The sequence below is a fragment of the Thalassophryne amazonica genome, chromosome 5 (assembly GCF_902500255.1).
Source record: "Thalassophryne amazonica chromosome 5, fThaAma1.1, whole genome shotgun sequence".
NCBI classification, from domain to species: domain Eukaryota; kingdom Metazoa; phylum Chordata; class Actinopteri; order Batrachoidiformes; family Batrachoididae; genus Thalassophryne; species Thalassophryne amazonica.
Window position 1 is genome coordinate 38238826 of NC_047107.1, and position 18841 is coordinate 38257666.

General features: G+C 41.0%; 1 protein-coding gene across 1 annotated transcript in view; it reads left to right on the top strand.

Moving 5' to 3' along the window:
* Positions 1-20: 20 nt before the first annotated feature.
* Positions 21-18841, top strand: part of smn1 (survival of motor neuron 1, telomeric) — a 66463-nt gene continuing 47642 nt past the window's right edge. Inside the window, exon 1 of the mRNA XM_034170022.1 lies at positions 21-162. Within this exon, the coding sequence (XP_034025913.1) occupies positions 115-162 (48 nt within the window). The 5' untranslated portion in view covers positions 21-114. The remainder of the gene's footprint in view (positions 163-18841) is intronic.

Sequence of the window (18841 nt, forward strand, 5' to 3'; positions counted from 1 at the left end):
CGTTACGTTACCAAGCCAACCATCGTGTCGCAGGATAAAACGTCACACGTTTTCCTTTGAGGCGCACGCTGCTCTTTGTTTTGCTGTTAGCAGAAGTGTTTTTGTTTGTTTCACATGGCGAATGGCTGTCAAGAAGTGTTATTTACGCGTGGGACAGGACAGGTGAGTTTTGAAGCACTGATAATAACAGTAAGCCGACATGCGGCCCAATTAAAGGTGGAGGAATGTTAAAAGCTAACAGGCTACGCTAACATCGTAGCCTAGCATATAAAAGACAGGAGCTGGTGCTCTTGGTCAATAAAGTTGTTTTCGGAAAGTTAACATCGACTGTAAAACACGTGATGGGCAAATTACAGCGGAAATGTGTCTTTGGATTTGTAGAAGGTAGACTTTTTAAAGGATAAAGTGAAATATGTTTATTAAAGGGGTCGTGTGAAAATTAAGTTTTATCAATATTTTATGTTTAATGTGCGTACATTTTAATCATAAGAATTGTAAAAGTATCATAATTATAGGCTTTTTATGGAGAAGCTGCCCCTGCTCAGTTCGTATCTAGTTTCCTGCTTGTTTTGTCAAACCTGTGAACAGTGTTTTCACGTGATGTCACAGAAACGGAAGTTGCCATCTCAGTGGTACGCCACACACCAGGAGTGGGCAACTTGTTCCAGAAAGGGCCAAGAGAGTGCAGGTTTTCTTTGCAGCTACTGACTCCACCAGGTGATATCACTGATTAACTGATTCCATCTGCTCAAAGTGATATTAATCAGTGAAATCACCTGGTGGAGTCAGTAGCTGCAAAGAAAACCTGCACTCTCTTGGCCCTTTCTGGAACAAGTTGCCCACCCCTGCCGCACGCTCTCACGAGTGCCACTAGCTTAGCTTTATGGCAAGCTAAAATTGGACACTCTCCTTATGGCCGAAAAACTGTCCAGTTTCTGGGTATTCTGTGTTAGTCCGCAGCCGACGTGCTTGATGAATTCCTGCACAAAAAGTAGTTCCCAGATAATTGTGATATATTCCTGTGAGATAATGAGTATATCTCATCTAAATTAATTCTAAGATTTACCAGTAATAAATTTATAAAGATAACCAAAGTTTTAAGATTGGCTGTAATAAATATTTAAGAAACGTAAAGTTTATGAGCAACTTCACCTGTTATCTCTCAAGCACATTGTAAATATTGACGCGATGGAGTTTGATACGGAAGAGTTCAGAAAGGTACGATTGGAATGGTTTGATTACCAATTACAGTTGGCGATGAAAGACTTGGGTGTTAACTTAGTGTTAAAGTCAGAATAAGAAGTCAGAACAAGAAACTATCTGTGAAAAGACACATTCTGTGTGTTGTTGCTACAACACACAGAATGAGAGCGGCACGCTGAACAGTGTGGGGAAAGTAGTCCAGCGAGCTCAATCTGTGGGCGCAAGCTATCCCACAATGCCAAAATAGTCTGTCCAGTGAGAGCGGCACTCTGAGCAGGGTGGGTACTCCGCTCTCCCTTCTGTTTATACCAGTGTCACGCGGACTGAGGTACAGAACAAACTTCCTTTTTTGCGCGTGCGCAGATAGCAACTATACAAATGTGGTATGGAGGTCATCTCAGTACGTGACACCAGCATCTATTCTCGAAGTCGGTCATGTTGGCATTTAACCTCTAGGGGCAGGTTTCGTTGGGGAGCACATCGCCGAGCTCAATACAAATACATGTAATTTGGTCACTTTTCAAAGGTGTCAGACGCATCAATAAAGTCAGTTTAATGTACAATGGTTCATTTCAGGTCAGTTTGGTGTATAAATTTCACCATTCAAGGCAATGATAGCTATCAGCTGGCTAGTAGAAGCAAGCTATAGAAAAATGCAAATTGATTGAAACTAATTTCAATAGAACAGCATACAGCTCAAGCGTGTTTTCATTGATCAGCCAGTCACAGAAGTAGAAATTCTCGCCTTCGGATCGGCCACTGAGCCAAAGTGACGTGGCACCGACCTCGAGAACTGTTAGCATCCACATGCTGTCATGGTGAATTGCTACGTTGCTGCCTGCCACAGTTAGTCAGACAGAGAGCCGACTTGCATTACTATAGATTGCTGAAGGTGATAAGGAAGCAGGACAAAGTTTTTGGAAAAACTGCGAGAATGTAAAAGGTGATTTTCTACAATATGACCACATTAATAATTATCATATTTGATCCGAGACAATACATTTTTAAATCTGTCCATTGAACATTAAAATCAAGATGAAAAACATCATGAATCAAACATTTTTAAACTGTTTTAAGCCTGTCAGAGATCTCTGACAGGTCTCTTAATTGACAGTTGTTAAAATAGACCTGCATTGAAATAAATATGGTCAGATTTCAGAAAGAAATAGCTGATATGTATTTATAAGACCCTTGTGAATGCAGTAAAGTAAATCTGTAAGCCCAGATTTGTAATTCAGCGGAGAAATCTTCGTTTAAAAATGACAAAATTTTCAGCTAAAATTTAGCCCTCTGTGAAAACAGTTTGTACAGCCGTATCATTTCCATGACATCAGGGACAAGACGACGCGCTCCCGCCTTCAGTCTGATCCCGCATTGAAATTGATTTATCTGTTAGTAATGTTACTTATACGTGTCCTGGTTTCAACATCCAAAAGTAAGCTGCAATGAATGTGAGATACAGATCTGTGTGCTCAGATCAGCAACGACATCGACAGCGGGTGTCGTTCTTCCTCTCCTGTTGTCTGCCTCCGCTGCGCTTATTAAGTCTGCGGGCTCGTTAACGAGCTCGTTAACCGCCGACGCGGGCCACTCACACCGCCCCTGTCTGCTTTGCAGCCGGTGTTGTGCCAGATTCAGCGCACAACACCGGCATCACCTCTCTGTCTACTGAATGGAGCTGCAGCACACTTGGCACAAGTCCTGAGATTATGCTCGCTGTTTTAATGCGAAGCGGGCGGTACACCTGTTGCTGCAAGGACAGACTTCTTGCGGCAAAATCCACAGCACCGCACGTCTCGGCAATTGGAGCCCCAGAGCTCCATGGACGCTGAGAGAGGTTTATATATTTTTAATGACTGGGATTCTTTGCGGGTCTCGCCTCCATATCCCGCGATGGTACCGGAGGCGAAAGACAGTAGATTTTCATTGTGACACCACTCAATCAAACGGGCGTATGAAAAAGTCCCCCAAAATAATTTTCAAGCACAAATAAAAGAAATGTGTACTCACCAAACGTGCCGCGAGACAATATGAAGTTTTAAAAAAAGTAGATCCTTCCGTATAAGACAAGAAAAAGGTGCAGATGCAAACTGACGTAAATCCACAAATAACAATTGGCGCAATGCATGCTGGGAGAGGGTCTTGTCTGTGACGTCTCGGCAGCGTCTGTGATGAGAGGGACAATTTGCGGTGGGCTAAATGTTAGCTGTAAATTCTTCATTTTCAAATGAAGATTTCTCCGTTGAATGACAGATCTGGGCTTGCAGATTTACTTTACTACATTCAGAAGGATCTCGTGTAAATGTAAGTCATTTTTTGTTCAAAAAATCTGACTATATTTTTTTCAATGCAGGTCTCCTTTAAAGCCGAACAGAGTGAATATCACCCATAAATGCACAAACTCCCATATTTGACGTTTAACAATGACAGTTATGAAAGCAAGTTAACTTTAAAATAAAGTGTTTGACATGCATCTTAGCTGCATGTGTGGCAGAGCAGCAGGACACATTAACAAGAGAGAACATCAAAGGTAGTAATCCACGCGCTGTGGATGTGCTGATAGCGTTACTTTTCCATTTGTCCTCCACAATCCGTGACATTTTTTTTCTTGGACCTAGCCATAAAAAACTGGTTATAGGCATCCAAGCTTTAGCTGTTTTTCCAGTTCTCTGACAGGGCAAGCTAAAAATAATAAATAATTCACAATGCCCCTGTTGCTAACACTTGCCAATGAACTCCTACTCTCCCACTACACAGATCAGGGTTAGAAAAATATTTTTTGAGCCTACTGGTCAGGACCAGTAGCTTCAATTTTGTTACTGGTCCTCCTGGTCCAAGGTAGTAGCCCCAGGTATTTGGAAGTTCAGAGCCTCTGACAGTGAGACTCAGTGTAGCAGTAATCATCACATCATGCACATGTATTCAATCAATATTGTATTTGTGAATCTAGCGCATGATAGCACGTTTTCATTTTGTGTTGAATGTATGTAAAGTTATAAACATTTTCTTATATGATCCTCTGCTTTCATGTGAATGTACTGTGGACCTTATACTTCGCTTTCCTGTAATTCTAGCCCTTGTGCTTGTCTTATGCAGCCCAAACAGCCTTTACTCTTGTTACCTAATCCACTTGTCTGTTCTTACTGTGTAAGCTCTATAATATCTCTGATTTTTGGTGGGGAGCAACAATTATATCTATTGCTTTTCAGACTAGTATTATCAAAATTTTATGAACAGGTCAGGCGTCTGCAACCTTTACTGTCAAAACAGCCATTTTTGTCCCATCTTCCACAAATAAAATTCTTCTAGAGCCACAAAACATATTTGACCTTTAAAATGAATGAATAAAGATAACACAGCTTATAATGTTTTTCTATATACTGTTTAATTGTTCTTTTTGTTTTGTTTTTTATATCCCCAAATCAGAAAAATTTGGATGATATGAAATATGTGGTGGTGGTGGACCCGTAATGATCCTGACATTTACTTTGACTTCTGTTAACTCCAGACTGTATGAAACAAACATATTTCATGTTTTGTGTGGTCAGCTTTATTTTATTTGTTAATATAAATCCATTCCTACATTTAAGGCCTGCAGCATTTTCCAAGAAAGATATAAACAAAACAGAACAATGCAGGCTGGTTTGACTCCCATGTTTTGTTTTGTTTTTTGAAAATAAGAATAAAATAAGAGGTAACTTACTGTTAAATAAATAAAACATAACTTCAGCCTAATAACTTTGATAAATAGCATAAAATTAGCCAGCTTGTATTTTTATTCTGACTGGAGTACATGTTAGTCTGATGAATCATCCTTTTTTCTACTCGTCAGTCGCGTTTTGTGCTTGAACATAAATCACCTACGTTAAGCTCAAGATCTAAAATAATATCTTAAAAAATAGTAGTCTATTAAAGTTCAGGGTTCTCACCTGCTTAATTTGATTTCTGCTTCCCCCCTCACACGCTGTCTGGTGTGTGAGCCAGCTGGTTCATACACACAGACAGCTTCTTCCTTCGGAAAACTCGACATTTTAGACGGCTTTCAGCAAGCCGGCCACTGCTTTTTGGCATCTTTTCGAAATTACCCATCCAGATGAAGGCTGGACGCTTGATACCCAAAACTCTGTTGTAATCAGCGAATGGGTCAGTTGTTTGAGGCACAAGTTTAAAAAATAATCATCAGACTTGTCAAACACTTTTAATCACTATACCAAGAAGATTTTTAAACTGGATATCGTCTAGCAGAGGAAAATATTCTACTAGGCATAGACCAAAAGTGACTGGTCCATATCCTCGGACCAGTGGATGTCTCTATCCCTACAGATGTGTTGCCATTTCATATTATCTTCAACACCAGTTAACTTCATCTTCATTGAAGCACGATTGTGCTTCACTGCTGAGTCCATCGTTAGATGTCACGGCTGTCTCATGAATTTTGCCATGCGATTGCAGACTTTCAGCATCGAGAGAGTAGAATGTATGCTTCCGTCCTCTAGTCTTTACTTGCCAATACCGCCAAGATTTCAAAGCAGCTGGTGCACTCATAATTCTAACGTCGGTATTCGGGGATCCTGGAAATTATGTAATTTTCTGAGGCATGCGTATGACACTAGCCGTCCACAGAAGAGCTTGTTGTCGTATTTGAATAATAACACTTCAAACGATTCTTGTAACAAATGAAATTATGTCTGATGTTCAGTATATGTGATGGCATTAGATGCTAAAGCTCTGTAAAAATACCTCACCTAGCTGAGATTGGTAGAGTGCATCCAGCAGGTATTCACAGCGCTTCAGTTTTTTCCACATTTTGTTATGTTACAGCCTTATTCCAAAATGGACTAAATTCATTTTTCCTTCAAAATTCTGCTCACGACACCCCATACTGATAACATAAAAGTTTTTTTGGGGGGGGTATTTTAAAAAAAATCACATGCATAAGTATTCACGAGATTTTGCTGGTAACTGTGTTGATGCATGATGCAGACATGACACCTGGCATTCACACCAGAGAATTTAATCTTTACTCCTTATCAAACTAGAGAATTTTGTTTCTCATGGTCTGAGAGTCCTTCAGGTGCCTTTTGGCAAACTCCAGGTGGGCTGCCATGTGCCTTTTATCAAGGAGTTGCTTCCATCTGGCCACTCTACTATACAGGCCTGATTGGTGTGTTGCTGCAGAGATGGTTGTCCTTCTAGAAGATTCTCCTCTCTCCACAGAGGAATGCTGGAGCTCTGACAGAGTGACCATCGGGTCCTTGGTCACCTCCCTGACTAAAGCCCAGGTTACACATAGACGGTTTTGTCAGCGGGTAGTACGTAGACCGAAAGTTCGCGGTAGTTCCGGCTGTTTTCACGGTGAAAGGCGCGGAGCATTTCACCTGCGTTTTGAGCGCCGTACTAGCCGCAAACACGCGGATAAAACGCCGCTAATCCGCCGAATAAAGCAGCGTTTTGACGCCGTAGCATCTGGCACACGTCAGGCAACGGGGGGTTAATACCCAGTTTCTATCCTTTACAATCGCAGGTTAAGACGCGCGTGAGAAAGGCGGTGTTCTGCTGCCACCGATAATTGCCCTGTGTACTGCTGGATTTATCCAGGCAAATCCTGCATTACTCCAGGAACTTTTGCATATAGGCACCGCCCCAGAGTATAATAGGCTGAAGCAGCTGCCCTCCTCAACGTGTTGCTCGTCTCCACACAGGGCTACCCTCTGCTTCTGAACCAGACCTCTTGGTAAGTCCTTGCCGCTGCCAATTTTCTTTTAGGAGGCATACTGGAGCTTCTCTGCAAAAATATCTGGAGCTGGCTGTGTGAGAGGCCTGCATGCAGCGTGCTAAGCGTTTTTATACTGACTTGCCGCCTATCGGGCCGTTTGGAACGCCGTTAACCGGGAGGTGGCGTTTAGAACGTCGTACTGTCCGCTAGCGCCGCCGTTTTGTCTGACTCTGTTGCCGGTTAAAACGCCTTTGAGGACGCCGATATGGGCTCTATCGCCGTTGGTTAGGGATACAATGCCGGCCGCCAATTACGGCGGTGTAAACTGCGGCACTACAGGAAGGGGCAGGATGAAACGGCAATTAAAAAGTATCAAACGCCATTGTTCGCGTTGTCTCCATCGTCACGCGAATTCTCCAGGAGCACTCCCGGAATTATTCGACACATTGAATAATTTTTTTGACGATTCCCGGTAAAGCCGGAACTAAGCCACGCCCCCTAGTGCTGGCGTTAACAACGGCGTATGATCCTTAAGACGACCAAAAACTCTTCCGGGACGCTTCCGGGAGTTCTTACCATCTATGTGTAAACGGGGCTTAAGGCCCTGCTCCCCCGATCACTCAGTTTAGTCGGGCGGCCAGCTCTAGGAAGAGTCCTAGTGGGTCCAAACGTTTTCCATTTACAGATGATAGAGGCATTGTGACCTTGGCATAGAGGCATGTGGGACCTTCAAAACAGCAGAAATGCTTGTTTACCATTCCCCAGATTTGTGTCTCGAGACAATCCTGTCTCAGAGGAAAGTAGAAAGTAGCTAAGACAATTAGGATGTACATAATAAACAATAAAACAAAGCACAGAAAGTGTGAGCACAGAGCCGGTGCATGTACGCATGTCGCCATCTTACTACATGATCATGAGTCCAGCTTTATTCAGCCCAAAAATTTAAAAAAGCTTGAAGTCCTACAGATAGCCTATGTAATGGTTTTGTATTTTAGCAAGCGTTATTCACAACACATTACTGATAAGTAGGGCTGCAGCTAGGGATGGGTATCGAGAACCGGTTCCTTTTGGGTATCGTTAAGAAATGATTCGATCCACCGACATCAATAAGCTTTGTGCTTAACGATTCTGTTATCGGTCCTTCAGAGTGGCTGTTGTTTTGGGGGGTGTTTGTCAGGAAAATGATCATTTCTCTACATTGATTGCAGACCCTGCAGCAGGTCCGTAATCAACTTTTCTGCAGCGCGGCTTTGCTTTGAACCTTGAACCAATCGAAGCAGTGGTTCGTAGATTGCTTCGTTTATTCTTTCTTTCTTTCGCTTAATTTTCCCCCGCTAAATCCCTAAAGAGCATACGTCTGTGAGTATTATTTACCTTTTTTATGTTAAACCGACCTGTTATGGTCTTCTGAAACAGTTGATAGATGTATTTTATAACGTAAAAACGGGAGCGATGCTAACGCGTTAGCATGTCTATGGCATTTTCAATGTTAAAAATGAGCATTAAGCAGTTGCAGCTGTCATCACGTTCGGGTGCATTTGTTTTCAAATTGTATGTTCTTAAATTTATTTTGTTTATATATTAATAATCTAATTATTATTATTATTATATGCAATATATACTTATTATATACAATTTCAGAGAAAGAGACAAAAAGAACCTGAATAGAAACACAACAGAAAATATAAAAGCAACTAACAGTGAACATAAATAAATAAATACATACATACATACAGAAATAAATAAGTGTTTCCTGTGAACACATAGTGACTCTTACACCTCCATTTCATCCCTGTCTTATTTAAGTTTAATGACAGTTTGTTTCGGTCAAAACCTATTTTCAATTTGTTAATTTCTTCATTGATTTCCTCCAGAACTATCTGCCAAACTAGAAAACTGCTGCATCCTAGTAAGAGCAGAATACTACTGAAATGAATTTGAATAAGGAAAGTTGGGTTTGTTCTCACATAAATGGATGCTGCACTCACTGCAGTTTATCGTCTGGAATAGTCCCAGATTTCATTTCAGAGCTTCTAGAATTAAAACATTTTCGTACGGGTGGTGTTGGGGGGTAATTTTGGGTTTCAGCTTTTTTTTGTTTTTCACCACTTTCGTCCCTAAATACGTCAATCATGAGTCACTTTTGTGCGGATTAAAGTTGCTAACTGGGACTCCTGTCTTGTTGCGAAATAAACGAGAATCGTCCTCTGTTCTGTTCACACAGCTCCAGACACTGCGCGGCTCTATGACAAGTCAAGTTAGAATGATAGAATCCAGTCTGAATTAATAACTTCACAGCGAAACACCGTTTTGTTTATTTTTATTTATGTCCAGAGATCAAGGATACAGTGACCAATTTCATATTTATTTACTTTAAGACTCAATGAAATACATAGAAAACCTGTAAAGCCTACTTTTAGTACAAAATTCACGAGGTATCGATAAGGGAATCGATAAGGAATCGGATCGATAAGCAGAATCGATAATGGCATTGATATCGATAAAATTTTATCAATACCCATCCCTAGCTGCAGCTATCGATTATTTTAGTAATCGAATATTCTAACAATTATTCTGGCGATTAATCGAGTAATCGACTAAAAAGTACTTTTGCATTTTTAAACATCATCAATAGTCCAGGGCTCTCCCTAAGCAATAGCACAATGCCGCTGTTCCAGAGTCTTGACATTTTGCTGAAATGGTGATGGGATGTGGCTTTCTGTTCTGTTCTCCCCCCCCAACTTGTAAAATTTAACCATTTTGATTTTTTTTTTTTTATCCCTCGTTCTCTGCGATTCAGCAGATGCATTGAACAAGCAAGCAGTCACTGTTTTTTTTTAAGTTACCGTGTTTGTGAAGCATTGTGTGTTGCCCCCAAAAAAAGCGGAAATTAAAAGGCAGAACACTCAGTGCGAGTCCAAACAAAACGGACAGCAGCCAGTTTTGACTGTGGGTGGCCGTCGGATCAATAGTCACTCACCACGTCAAGCAGACCGTGTGATTTTTTTTTAAAAAGACAAACACACTGCTTCACTTTAAATGCACAGTAAGTTTATTTCAGATGATCAGTGTGGACCCTCTTTCTCTTAAAAGGCTTTATTTTACTCTGTGTCACATTGGAAAGCAGTACCTTTAAGGGCTAAATTATTAGCTGTTACACGGCCTGAGCGCATGCTCTAGTCTTCTTCTGTTGTTTTTCTGGGGATGTTACAGTGTCACACACAGGTCTGGTGCATGTACTACATCGTTAAATGAAGCTTTGAGACACAGAATTTGTCTCGATCATTTTTTGTAATCGAATTATTCGAGTAATTGTTTCAGCCTAAGTGATAAGACATATTTGGATGAAGTGTTCACTATGGGCACCACGGTGGATTACTGGTTAGCATTGTTGCCTCACAGCAAGAAGGTTATGGGATCGATTCCCACCTGTGGCATTTCTATGTGGAGTTTGCATGTTCTCCCTGTGTTTGCGTGGGATTCCTCCAGGTGCTCCAGTTTCCTCCCACATTAAGACATGCAGGTTAGGTGGATTGGAAACTTTATAACTGTCCAGGTTTCCCTTGCAAAAAAGGTCTCCATCTCAGTGAGACTAACGTGGTTAAATTAAATTAAAATAAACACATTTTCCACCTTGTTCCCAGTGTTTTGCAGTGACTTGGGTCCTTTGTTAATTGGTCTCATCCACTGTTTTCTCCTCTCAAAATCCTTAAGAATTCTGTGAAACCTCAGGCCCATTTTATTTATTTTTGTTTTTGTCTGCATCCCTATTTGTACATGAGTAAATGGTGCACTCCTGCCCCTTTGTGCATTTCTGTGGTGATTGTTAAAATGTTTGAGTTGACCCGTAAACACTCTTGATTATGGTGGTTGCAGTTTATCTGCCCGGACTTTTGGAGCGGGATATCCCCTAAAGTGATGGTGCATGCATGTTTCTCCTGCACATAGTCTGTGGGAGAAAGCAATGAAGCCTTATTTTATTTATTTATTGTCTCATTGCACTTTAAAACTGTAATGTACAGCTTTTAAACTTGCAGCTTAAAAAAAATTGCCACAAAAAGATACCACAAGGGGATTTGAACCAGTATTTCTTCTTCTTCTTTGTCTTTCAGCTGTTCCCGTTAGGGGTCGCCACAGCCGATCAATCGTTTCCATCTCACCCTGTCCTCTGTATCTTCCTCTGTCACACCAACCACCTGCATGTCCTCTCTCAGCACATCCATGAACCTCCTCTTTGGTCTCCCTCTTCTCCTCCTGCCTGGTGGCTCCATCCTCAGCATCCTTCTCCCTATATACCCTGGGTCCCTCCTCTGCACATGTCCAAATCATCTCAATCTCGCCTCTCTGACTTTGTCTCCAAACCGTCCTACCTGAGCTGTCCCTCTGATATGTTTATTCCTAATCTTGTCCATTCTTGTCACTCCCAAAGAGAATCTCAACATCTTCAGCTCTGCCACCTCCAGCTCTGCCTCCTGTCTTTTTGTTAGTGCCACTGTCTCTAAACCATACAACATAGGTGGTCTCACTAGTGTTTTGTAAACTTTCCCCTTCACCCTTGCTGATATTCTTCGGTCACAAATCACTCCTGCCACCTTTCTCCACCCACTCCACCCTGCCTGCACTCTCTTCTTCACCTCTCTACCACACTCTCCATTACTTTGAACAGTTGACCCCAAATATTTAAACTCATCTACTTTCACCACTTCTACTCCTTGTAACTGCACTATTCCACTGGGCTCCCTCTCATTCACACACATGTACTCAGTCTTGCTTCTACTGACTTTCATTCCCCTTCTCTCCAAAGCATATCTCCACTTCTCCAGACTAGACTCAACTTGCTCTCTACTCTCACTACAGATCACAGTGTCATCTGCAAACATCATAGTCCATGGGGCCTCCTGTCTGATCTCATCCGTCAACCTGTCCATCACCACTGCAAACAAGAAAGGACTCAGAGCTGATCCTTGGTGTAATCCCACCTCCACCTTGAATGAGTCTGTCATTACGACTGCGCATCTCACCGCTGTCACACTATTCTTGTACATGTCCTGCACTACCCTAACATACTTCTCTGCCACTCCAGACTTCCTCATACAATACCACAACTCTTCTCTTGGCACCCTATCATAAGCTTTTTCTAAGTCCACAAACACACAATGTAACTCTTTCTGTCCTTCTCTGTACTTTTCCAACAGTATTCTCAGAGCAAACATTGCATCTGTAGTGCTCTTTCTCGGCATGAAACCATATTGCTGCTCACAGATCTTCACCTGTTTTCTAAGCCTAGCTTCTACTACTCTTTCCCATAACTTCATGCTGTGGCTGATCAGCTTTATGCCTCTGTAGTTACTGCAGCTCTGCACATCACCCTTGTTCTTGAAAATAGGAACCAGCACACTTTGTCTCAACTCCTCAGGCATGCTCTCACTTTCCAAGATTTTATTAAACAATCTGGTTAGAAACTCTACTGCCATCTCTCCTAGACATTTCCATGCCTCCACTGGAATGTCATCTGGACCGACTGCCTTTCCACTCTTCATCCTCTTCATAGTAGCCCTCACTTCTTCCTTGCTAATCTCTTGTACTTCCTGATTTACTCTCACCACATCATCCAGCCTTTTCTCTCGCTCATTTTCTTTATTCATCAACTCTTCAAAATATTCCCTCCACCTTCTCAGCACACACTCCTCACTTGTCAGCACATTACCATGTGCATCTTTTACCACCCTAACCTGCTGCACATCCTTTCCAGCTCTGTCCCTTTGTCTGGCCAATCGGTACAAGTCCTTTTCTCCTTCCTTACTGTTCAACTTCTTGTACAGCTCGCAATATGCCTTTTCCTTTGCTTTTGCCACTTCTGTTTTCACCTTACGCCGCATCTCCTTGTACTCCTGTCTACTTTCTTCATCTCTCCGACTATCCCAAAACTTTTTCGCCAACCTCTTTCTCCTTATGTTTTCCTGGACCTCTTCATTCCACCACCAAGTCTCCTTGTCTTCCTTCCACTGTCCAGATGTCATACCCAGTACTGTCATAGCTGTCTCCCTCTCCACATCTGGAGTACTTTTCCAGTTGTCCAAAATTGCTTCCCCTCCAACCAGTGCTTCTCTCACCTGCTCGCTAAATTTCACACAACAGTCTTCCTCCTTCATCTTCCACCATCTGATCCTTTGTTGAGCTCTCACTCTCTTCTTCTTCTTTACCTCTAAAGTCATCCTACAAACAACCATCTTGTGCTGTCTAGTGACACTCTCTCCTGCTACCACCTTACAGTCTGTGATTTATTTTAGCTTGCATCTCCTATAAAGAATGTAGTCCACCTGTGTGCACCTTCCTCCACTCTTATATGTTACCCTGTGCTCCTCCCTTTTCTTAAAGTAGGTATTCACCACAGCCATTTCCATCCTTTTTGCAAAATCAACTACCATCTGTCCTTCCCCATTCCTATCCTTGATACCATATCTACCCATTACTTCCTCATCACCTCTGTTCCCTTCACCAACATGCCCATTGAAGTCTGCTCCTATCACCACTCTTTCATGCTTGGGCACACTCTCCACCACCTCATCTAACACACTCCAGAAATCTTCTTTCTCCTTCATCTCACAACCAACCTGTGGGGCATATGCACTGATGATATTCATCATCACCCCTTCAATTTCCAACTTCACACTCATCACCCTGTCAGACACTCGCTTAACCTCCAACACACTTTTAACATACTCTTCCTTTAAAATGACCCCAACACCATTTCTCTTCCTGTCCTCACCATGGTACAACAACTTGTGCCCACCGCCGATGCTCCTGCTCTTACTTCCCTTCCACTTGGTCTCTTGCACACACAATATGTCTACCTTTCTCCTCTCCATCATATCAGCCAGCTCTCTCTCTTTACCAGTCATACTACCAACATTCAAAGTCCCCACTCTCATTTCCACCCTTCTAGTTTTCTTCTTCACCCACTGTTCGTGGCAACGTTTTCCTCCTCTTCTTCGTCGTCTTCGCCCAGCAGTAGCCCAATTTCCACCGGCACCCTGTTGGGCAATAGCACCGGTGGCGGACGTTGTTAACCCGGGCCACGACCGATCCGGTATGGGAATTCGATTCTTAGTCTGCATAGTTCGGTTGACTTGTTTTACGCCGGATTCCCTTCCTGACGCAACCCTCCTCATTTATCCGGGCAGTATTTCTTAATGATATGAATGTTGGGCTAACACTGTACAAATCGTGGCACAATTTATTGTCTTAATTCTCCTCTTGGGTTGAGTGGTGGCATTTAATATGGGTTATGTCAAAAGACGCCCATGTTAACTGGTGATGTCACAACATAAGCAGACGCTGCCAGAACAAATTATTGTCTTATGTGTAGTAAAAGCTGTGGTCCTGATTCACAGTTATTTGTGCATCCCAGGACATTCAGAGAACCCCTGCCAAACCAGAATTATTTTGCTAATAATGATGATGAAAAATCTAGACAAATATCCATTAATTTGGATGGTAATAGCTTACTGGCAGTGATCTGACAGGATCATGATACAACCCCAATTCCAGTGAAGTTGGGACATTGTGTGAAATGTAAATAAAAACAGACAACTTCAACCTATATTCATTTGAATACACCACAAAGACAAGACATTTAATGTGCAAACTGATAAACTTTATTTTTTTGTGCAAATATTTGCTCATTTTGAAATGGACGCCTGCGACACATTTCAAAAAAGCTGGGGCAGTGGTATGTTTACCACTGTGTTACATCACCTTTCCTTGTAACAACACTCAATAAGCGTTTGTGATATAAATGACTTAATTATCAGGTGTATTGACGAGCTGCCAATGCACTTCGGACCACTTTAGTTTTGGCTGTTTCGTGACGCCAATTGCCATCAAGTATTTGACAAGAAAAATATTTCAGCACCAAAAATCTTTGGTTTTGTTTACGTAGGGAGATGTCATTCCTTTGTTGTCCGGTCCTACTGGGCAGGTGACTTTGAGCAGTTGTATGTGGCTGGTCCTCCTGCTAGTATGTATAACATCTCTAATCCACTGTCTTTGCAGCTGATTCGCCATTGAACTGTGATCCACCATGTTAGAGGGCACCGTACATGTGTAATTTTACCTTTTCATTTCAAATGGATGCAAGAATTTTTGGTATCAATTTGTAGGAAATACAGCACAGAACAATTTTGGTTCCAGTGTCAAGCTCTCACATTATTGTTAATTTTTTTTCTTCTATTTTTTTAAATGGCTGCCTCAAAAAATTTGTTAGCAAAAAGTCATTGACCCTTAAATAATTTCTGTATAATATAGCTTTTGACTTGGATTTTTAAGTAACTTTTATGAATAATTAATTGGAGTTGAAATATTGATATATTTGAATTATCTCATAAACAAAATTAAAATAATTATTGCATATTTTTGTTATTTGTAAATTATGCAATTTAATAACCAAGATTACAGAAATATCCAGATAGTGAAAAGTGCCAAATTTGTAGCTAGTATATGGTCATCATCTTCTACCCCATGGTGAGAATTTCCATCCAGTAGCACATCTATTTTTAGACACACCATCTCTTAGTCACAGCATGCAAATTGTCCTGATTTAGACAGGACATTTAGTGGGGTGCTGGGGCACTTCACTAAATGTTAGTGATATTGCATAAGTAGTGGAACAGCTGAGGGTGAGGAACGCTCCAGGGATCTGTGGTATTGCAGCTGAACTTCTCCAGATGGGTGGAGAGACTATATTGTGGCCTTTGTTTCACCCTGGGAGCCGGTTATCACCATTAATTAGCAGAATTATAGTCTTACACACCTCTCTGCAGCTTCTCTCCCCCTGCCATCCCCTCATTACCCCTTCCCTGTAGAGACGGTGCCTGCTGCCAGACCACCAATAACCAACAAAAATCTATTTAAGCATAAAAATTCAAAAAGAAAAAATAATATAGCACCTTCAACTGCACCACAGACTAAAACAGTTAAATGTGGTCTATTAAACATTAGGTCTCTCTCTTCTAAGTCCCTGTTAGTAAATGATATAATAATTGATCAACATATTGATTTATTCTACCTTACAGAAACCTGGTTACAGCAGGATGAATATGTTAGTTTAAATGAGTCAACACCCCCGAGTCACACTAACTGCCAGAATGCTCGTAGCACGGGCCAAGGCAGAGGATTAGCAGCAATCTTCCATTCCAGCTTAATTAATCAAAAACCCAGACAGAGCTTTAATTCATTTGAAAGCTTGACTCTTAGTCTTGTCCATCCAAATTGGAAGTCCCAAAAAACAGTTTTATTTGTTATTATCTATCATCCACCTGGTTGTTACTGTGAGTTTCTCTGTGAATTTTCAGACCTTTTGTCTGACTTAGTGCTTAGCTCAGATAAGATAATTATAGTGGGCGATTTTAACATCCACACAGATGCTGAGAATGACAGCCTCAACACTGCATTTAATCTATTATTAGACTCAATTGGCTTTGCTCAAAATGTAAATGAGTCCACCCACCACTTTAATCATATCTTAGATCTTGTTCTGACTTATGGTATGGAAATTGAAGACTTAACAGTATTCCCTGAAAACTCCCTTCTGTCTGATCATTTCTTAATAACATTTACATTTACTGTGATGGATTACCCAGCAGTGGGGAATAAGTTTCATGACACTAGAAGTCTTTCAGAAAGCGCTGTAACTAGGTTTAAGGATATGATTCCTTCTTTATGTTCTCTAATGCCATATACCAACACAGTGCAGAGTAGCTACCTAAACTCTGTAAGTGAGATAGAGTATCTCGTCAATAGTTTTACATCCTCATTGAAGACAACTTTGGATGCTGTAGCTCCTCTGAAAAAGAGAGCTTTAAATCAGAAGTGCCTGACACCGTGGTATAACTCACAAACTCGCAGCTTAAAGCAGATAACCTGTAAGTTGGGGAGGAAATGGCGTCTCACTAATTTAGAAGATCTTCACTTAGCCTGGAAAAAGAGTCTGTTGCTCTATAAAAAAGCCCTCCGTAAAGCTAGGACATCTTACTACTCATCACTAATTGAAGAAAATAAGAACAACCCCAGGTTTCTTTTCAGCACTGTAGCCAGGCTGACAAAGAGTCAGAGCTCTATTGAGCCGAGTATTCCTTTAACTTTAACTAGTAATGACTTCATGACTTTCTTTGCTAATAAAATTTTAACTATTAGAGAAAAAATTACTCATAACCATCCCAAAGACGTATCGTTATCTTTGGCTGCTTTCAGTGATGCCGGTATTTGGTTAGACTCTTTCTCTCAGATTGTTCTGTCTGAGTCCTCCAAACCATCAACATGTCTATTAGACCCCATTCCTACCAGGCTGCTCAAGGAAGCCCTACCATTAATTAATGCTTCGATCTTAAATATGATCAATCTATCTTTATTAGTTGGCTATGTACCACAGGCTTTTAAGGTGGCAGTAATTAAACCATTACTTAAAAAGCCATCACTTGACCCAGCTATCTTAGCTAATTATAGGCCAATCTCCAACCTTCCTTTTCTCTCAAAAATTCTTGAAAGGGTAGTTGTAAAACAGCTAACTGATCATCTGCAGAGGAATGGTCTATTTGAAGAGTTTCAGTCAGGTTTTAGAATTCATCATAGTACAGAAACAGCATTAGTGAAGGTTACAAATGATCTTCTTATGGCGTCAGACAGTAGACTCATCTCTGTGCTTGTTCTGTTAGACCTCAGTGCTGCTTTTGATACTGTTGACCATAAAATTTTATTACAGAGATTAGAGCATGCCATAGGTATTAAAGGCACTGCGCTGCGGTGGTTTGAATCATATTTATCTAATAGATTACAATTTGTTCATGTAAATGGGGAATCTTCTTCACAGACTAAGGTTAATTATGGAGTTCCACAAGGTTCTGTGCTAGGACCAATTTTAGTCACTTTATACGTTTCCCTTAGGCAGTATTATTAGACGGCATTGCTTAAATTTCATTGTTACGCAGATGATACCCAGCTTTATCTATCCATGAAGCCAGAGGACACACACCAATTAGCTAAACTGCAGGATTGTCTTACAGACATAAAGACATGGATGACCTCTAATTTCCTGCTTTTAAACTCAGATAAAACTGAAGTTATTGTACTTGGCCCCACAAATCTTAGAAACATGGTGTCTAACCAGATCCTTACTCTGGATGGCATTACCCTGACCTCTAGTAATACTGTGAGAAATCTTGGAGTCATTTTTGATCAGGATATGTCATTCAATGCGCATATTAAACAAATATGTAGGACTGGTTTTTTGCATTTGCGCAATATCTCTAAAATTAGAAAGGTCTTGTCTCAGAGTGATGCTGAAAAACTAATTCATGCATTTATTTCCTCTAGGCTGGACTATTGTAATTCATTATTATCAGGTTGTCCTAAAAGTTCCCTGAAAATATATATATATATATATATATAAAATAATTATTTTGTGGCAGATTAATCATTTTTTTCTGCAAATTGGCCATTGAAAATGCCTCTAATCACATCTTGAATCACAGAGGAGGCTGCAGCCGTAGCCGTTCACATGCGCGCCTAAATACCTGCAGAAAGCATTTTGAACCATCTTAAAGGTAATTAATTATTTGTCATGTTTACACTGTCACAACCTGTTAAAACAGTTGTTCTTTCCTTCTTGTGTGCAGCTGTTAAAGTATGTTTATAACAGATTTAACTTCTTGTTATAATCCTTAAGATGAGCTGAGCTCTGATGTGATCCGCTGACATCGCCACTCACTCTGTTCGATTCTTCTTTACTCCACTTGATGAGCTGCACATAGTGTTAGAGATTAGATCATGCCACATAGCACAACATTTGTGTGTGAAAGTTTTTTGAACATTTCAAAATTCTCTGTGTGTAATAGCACACACCGGCACCACTCTCGCGTCCTGTCT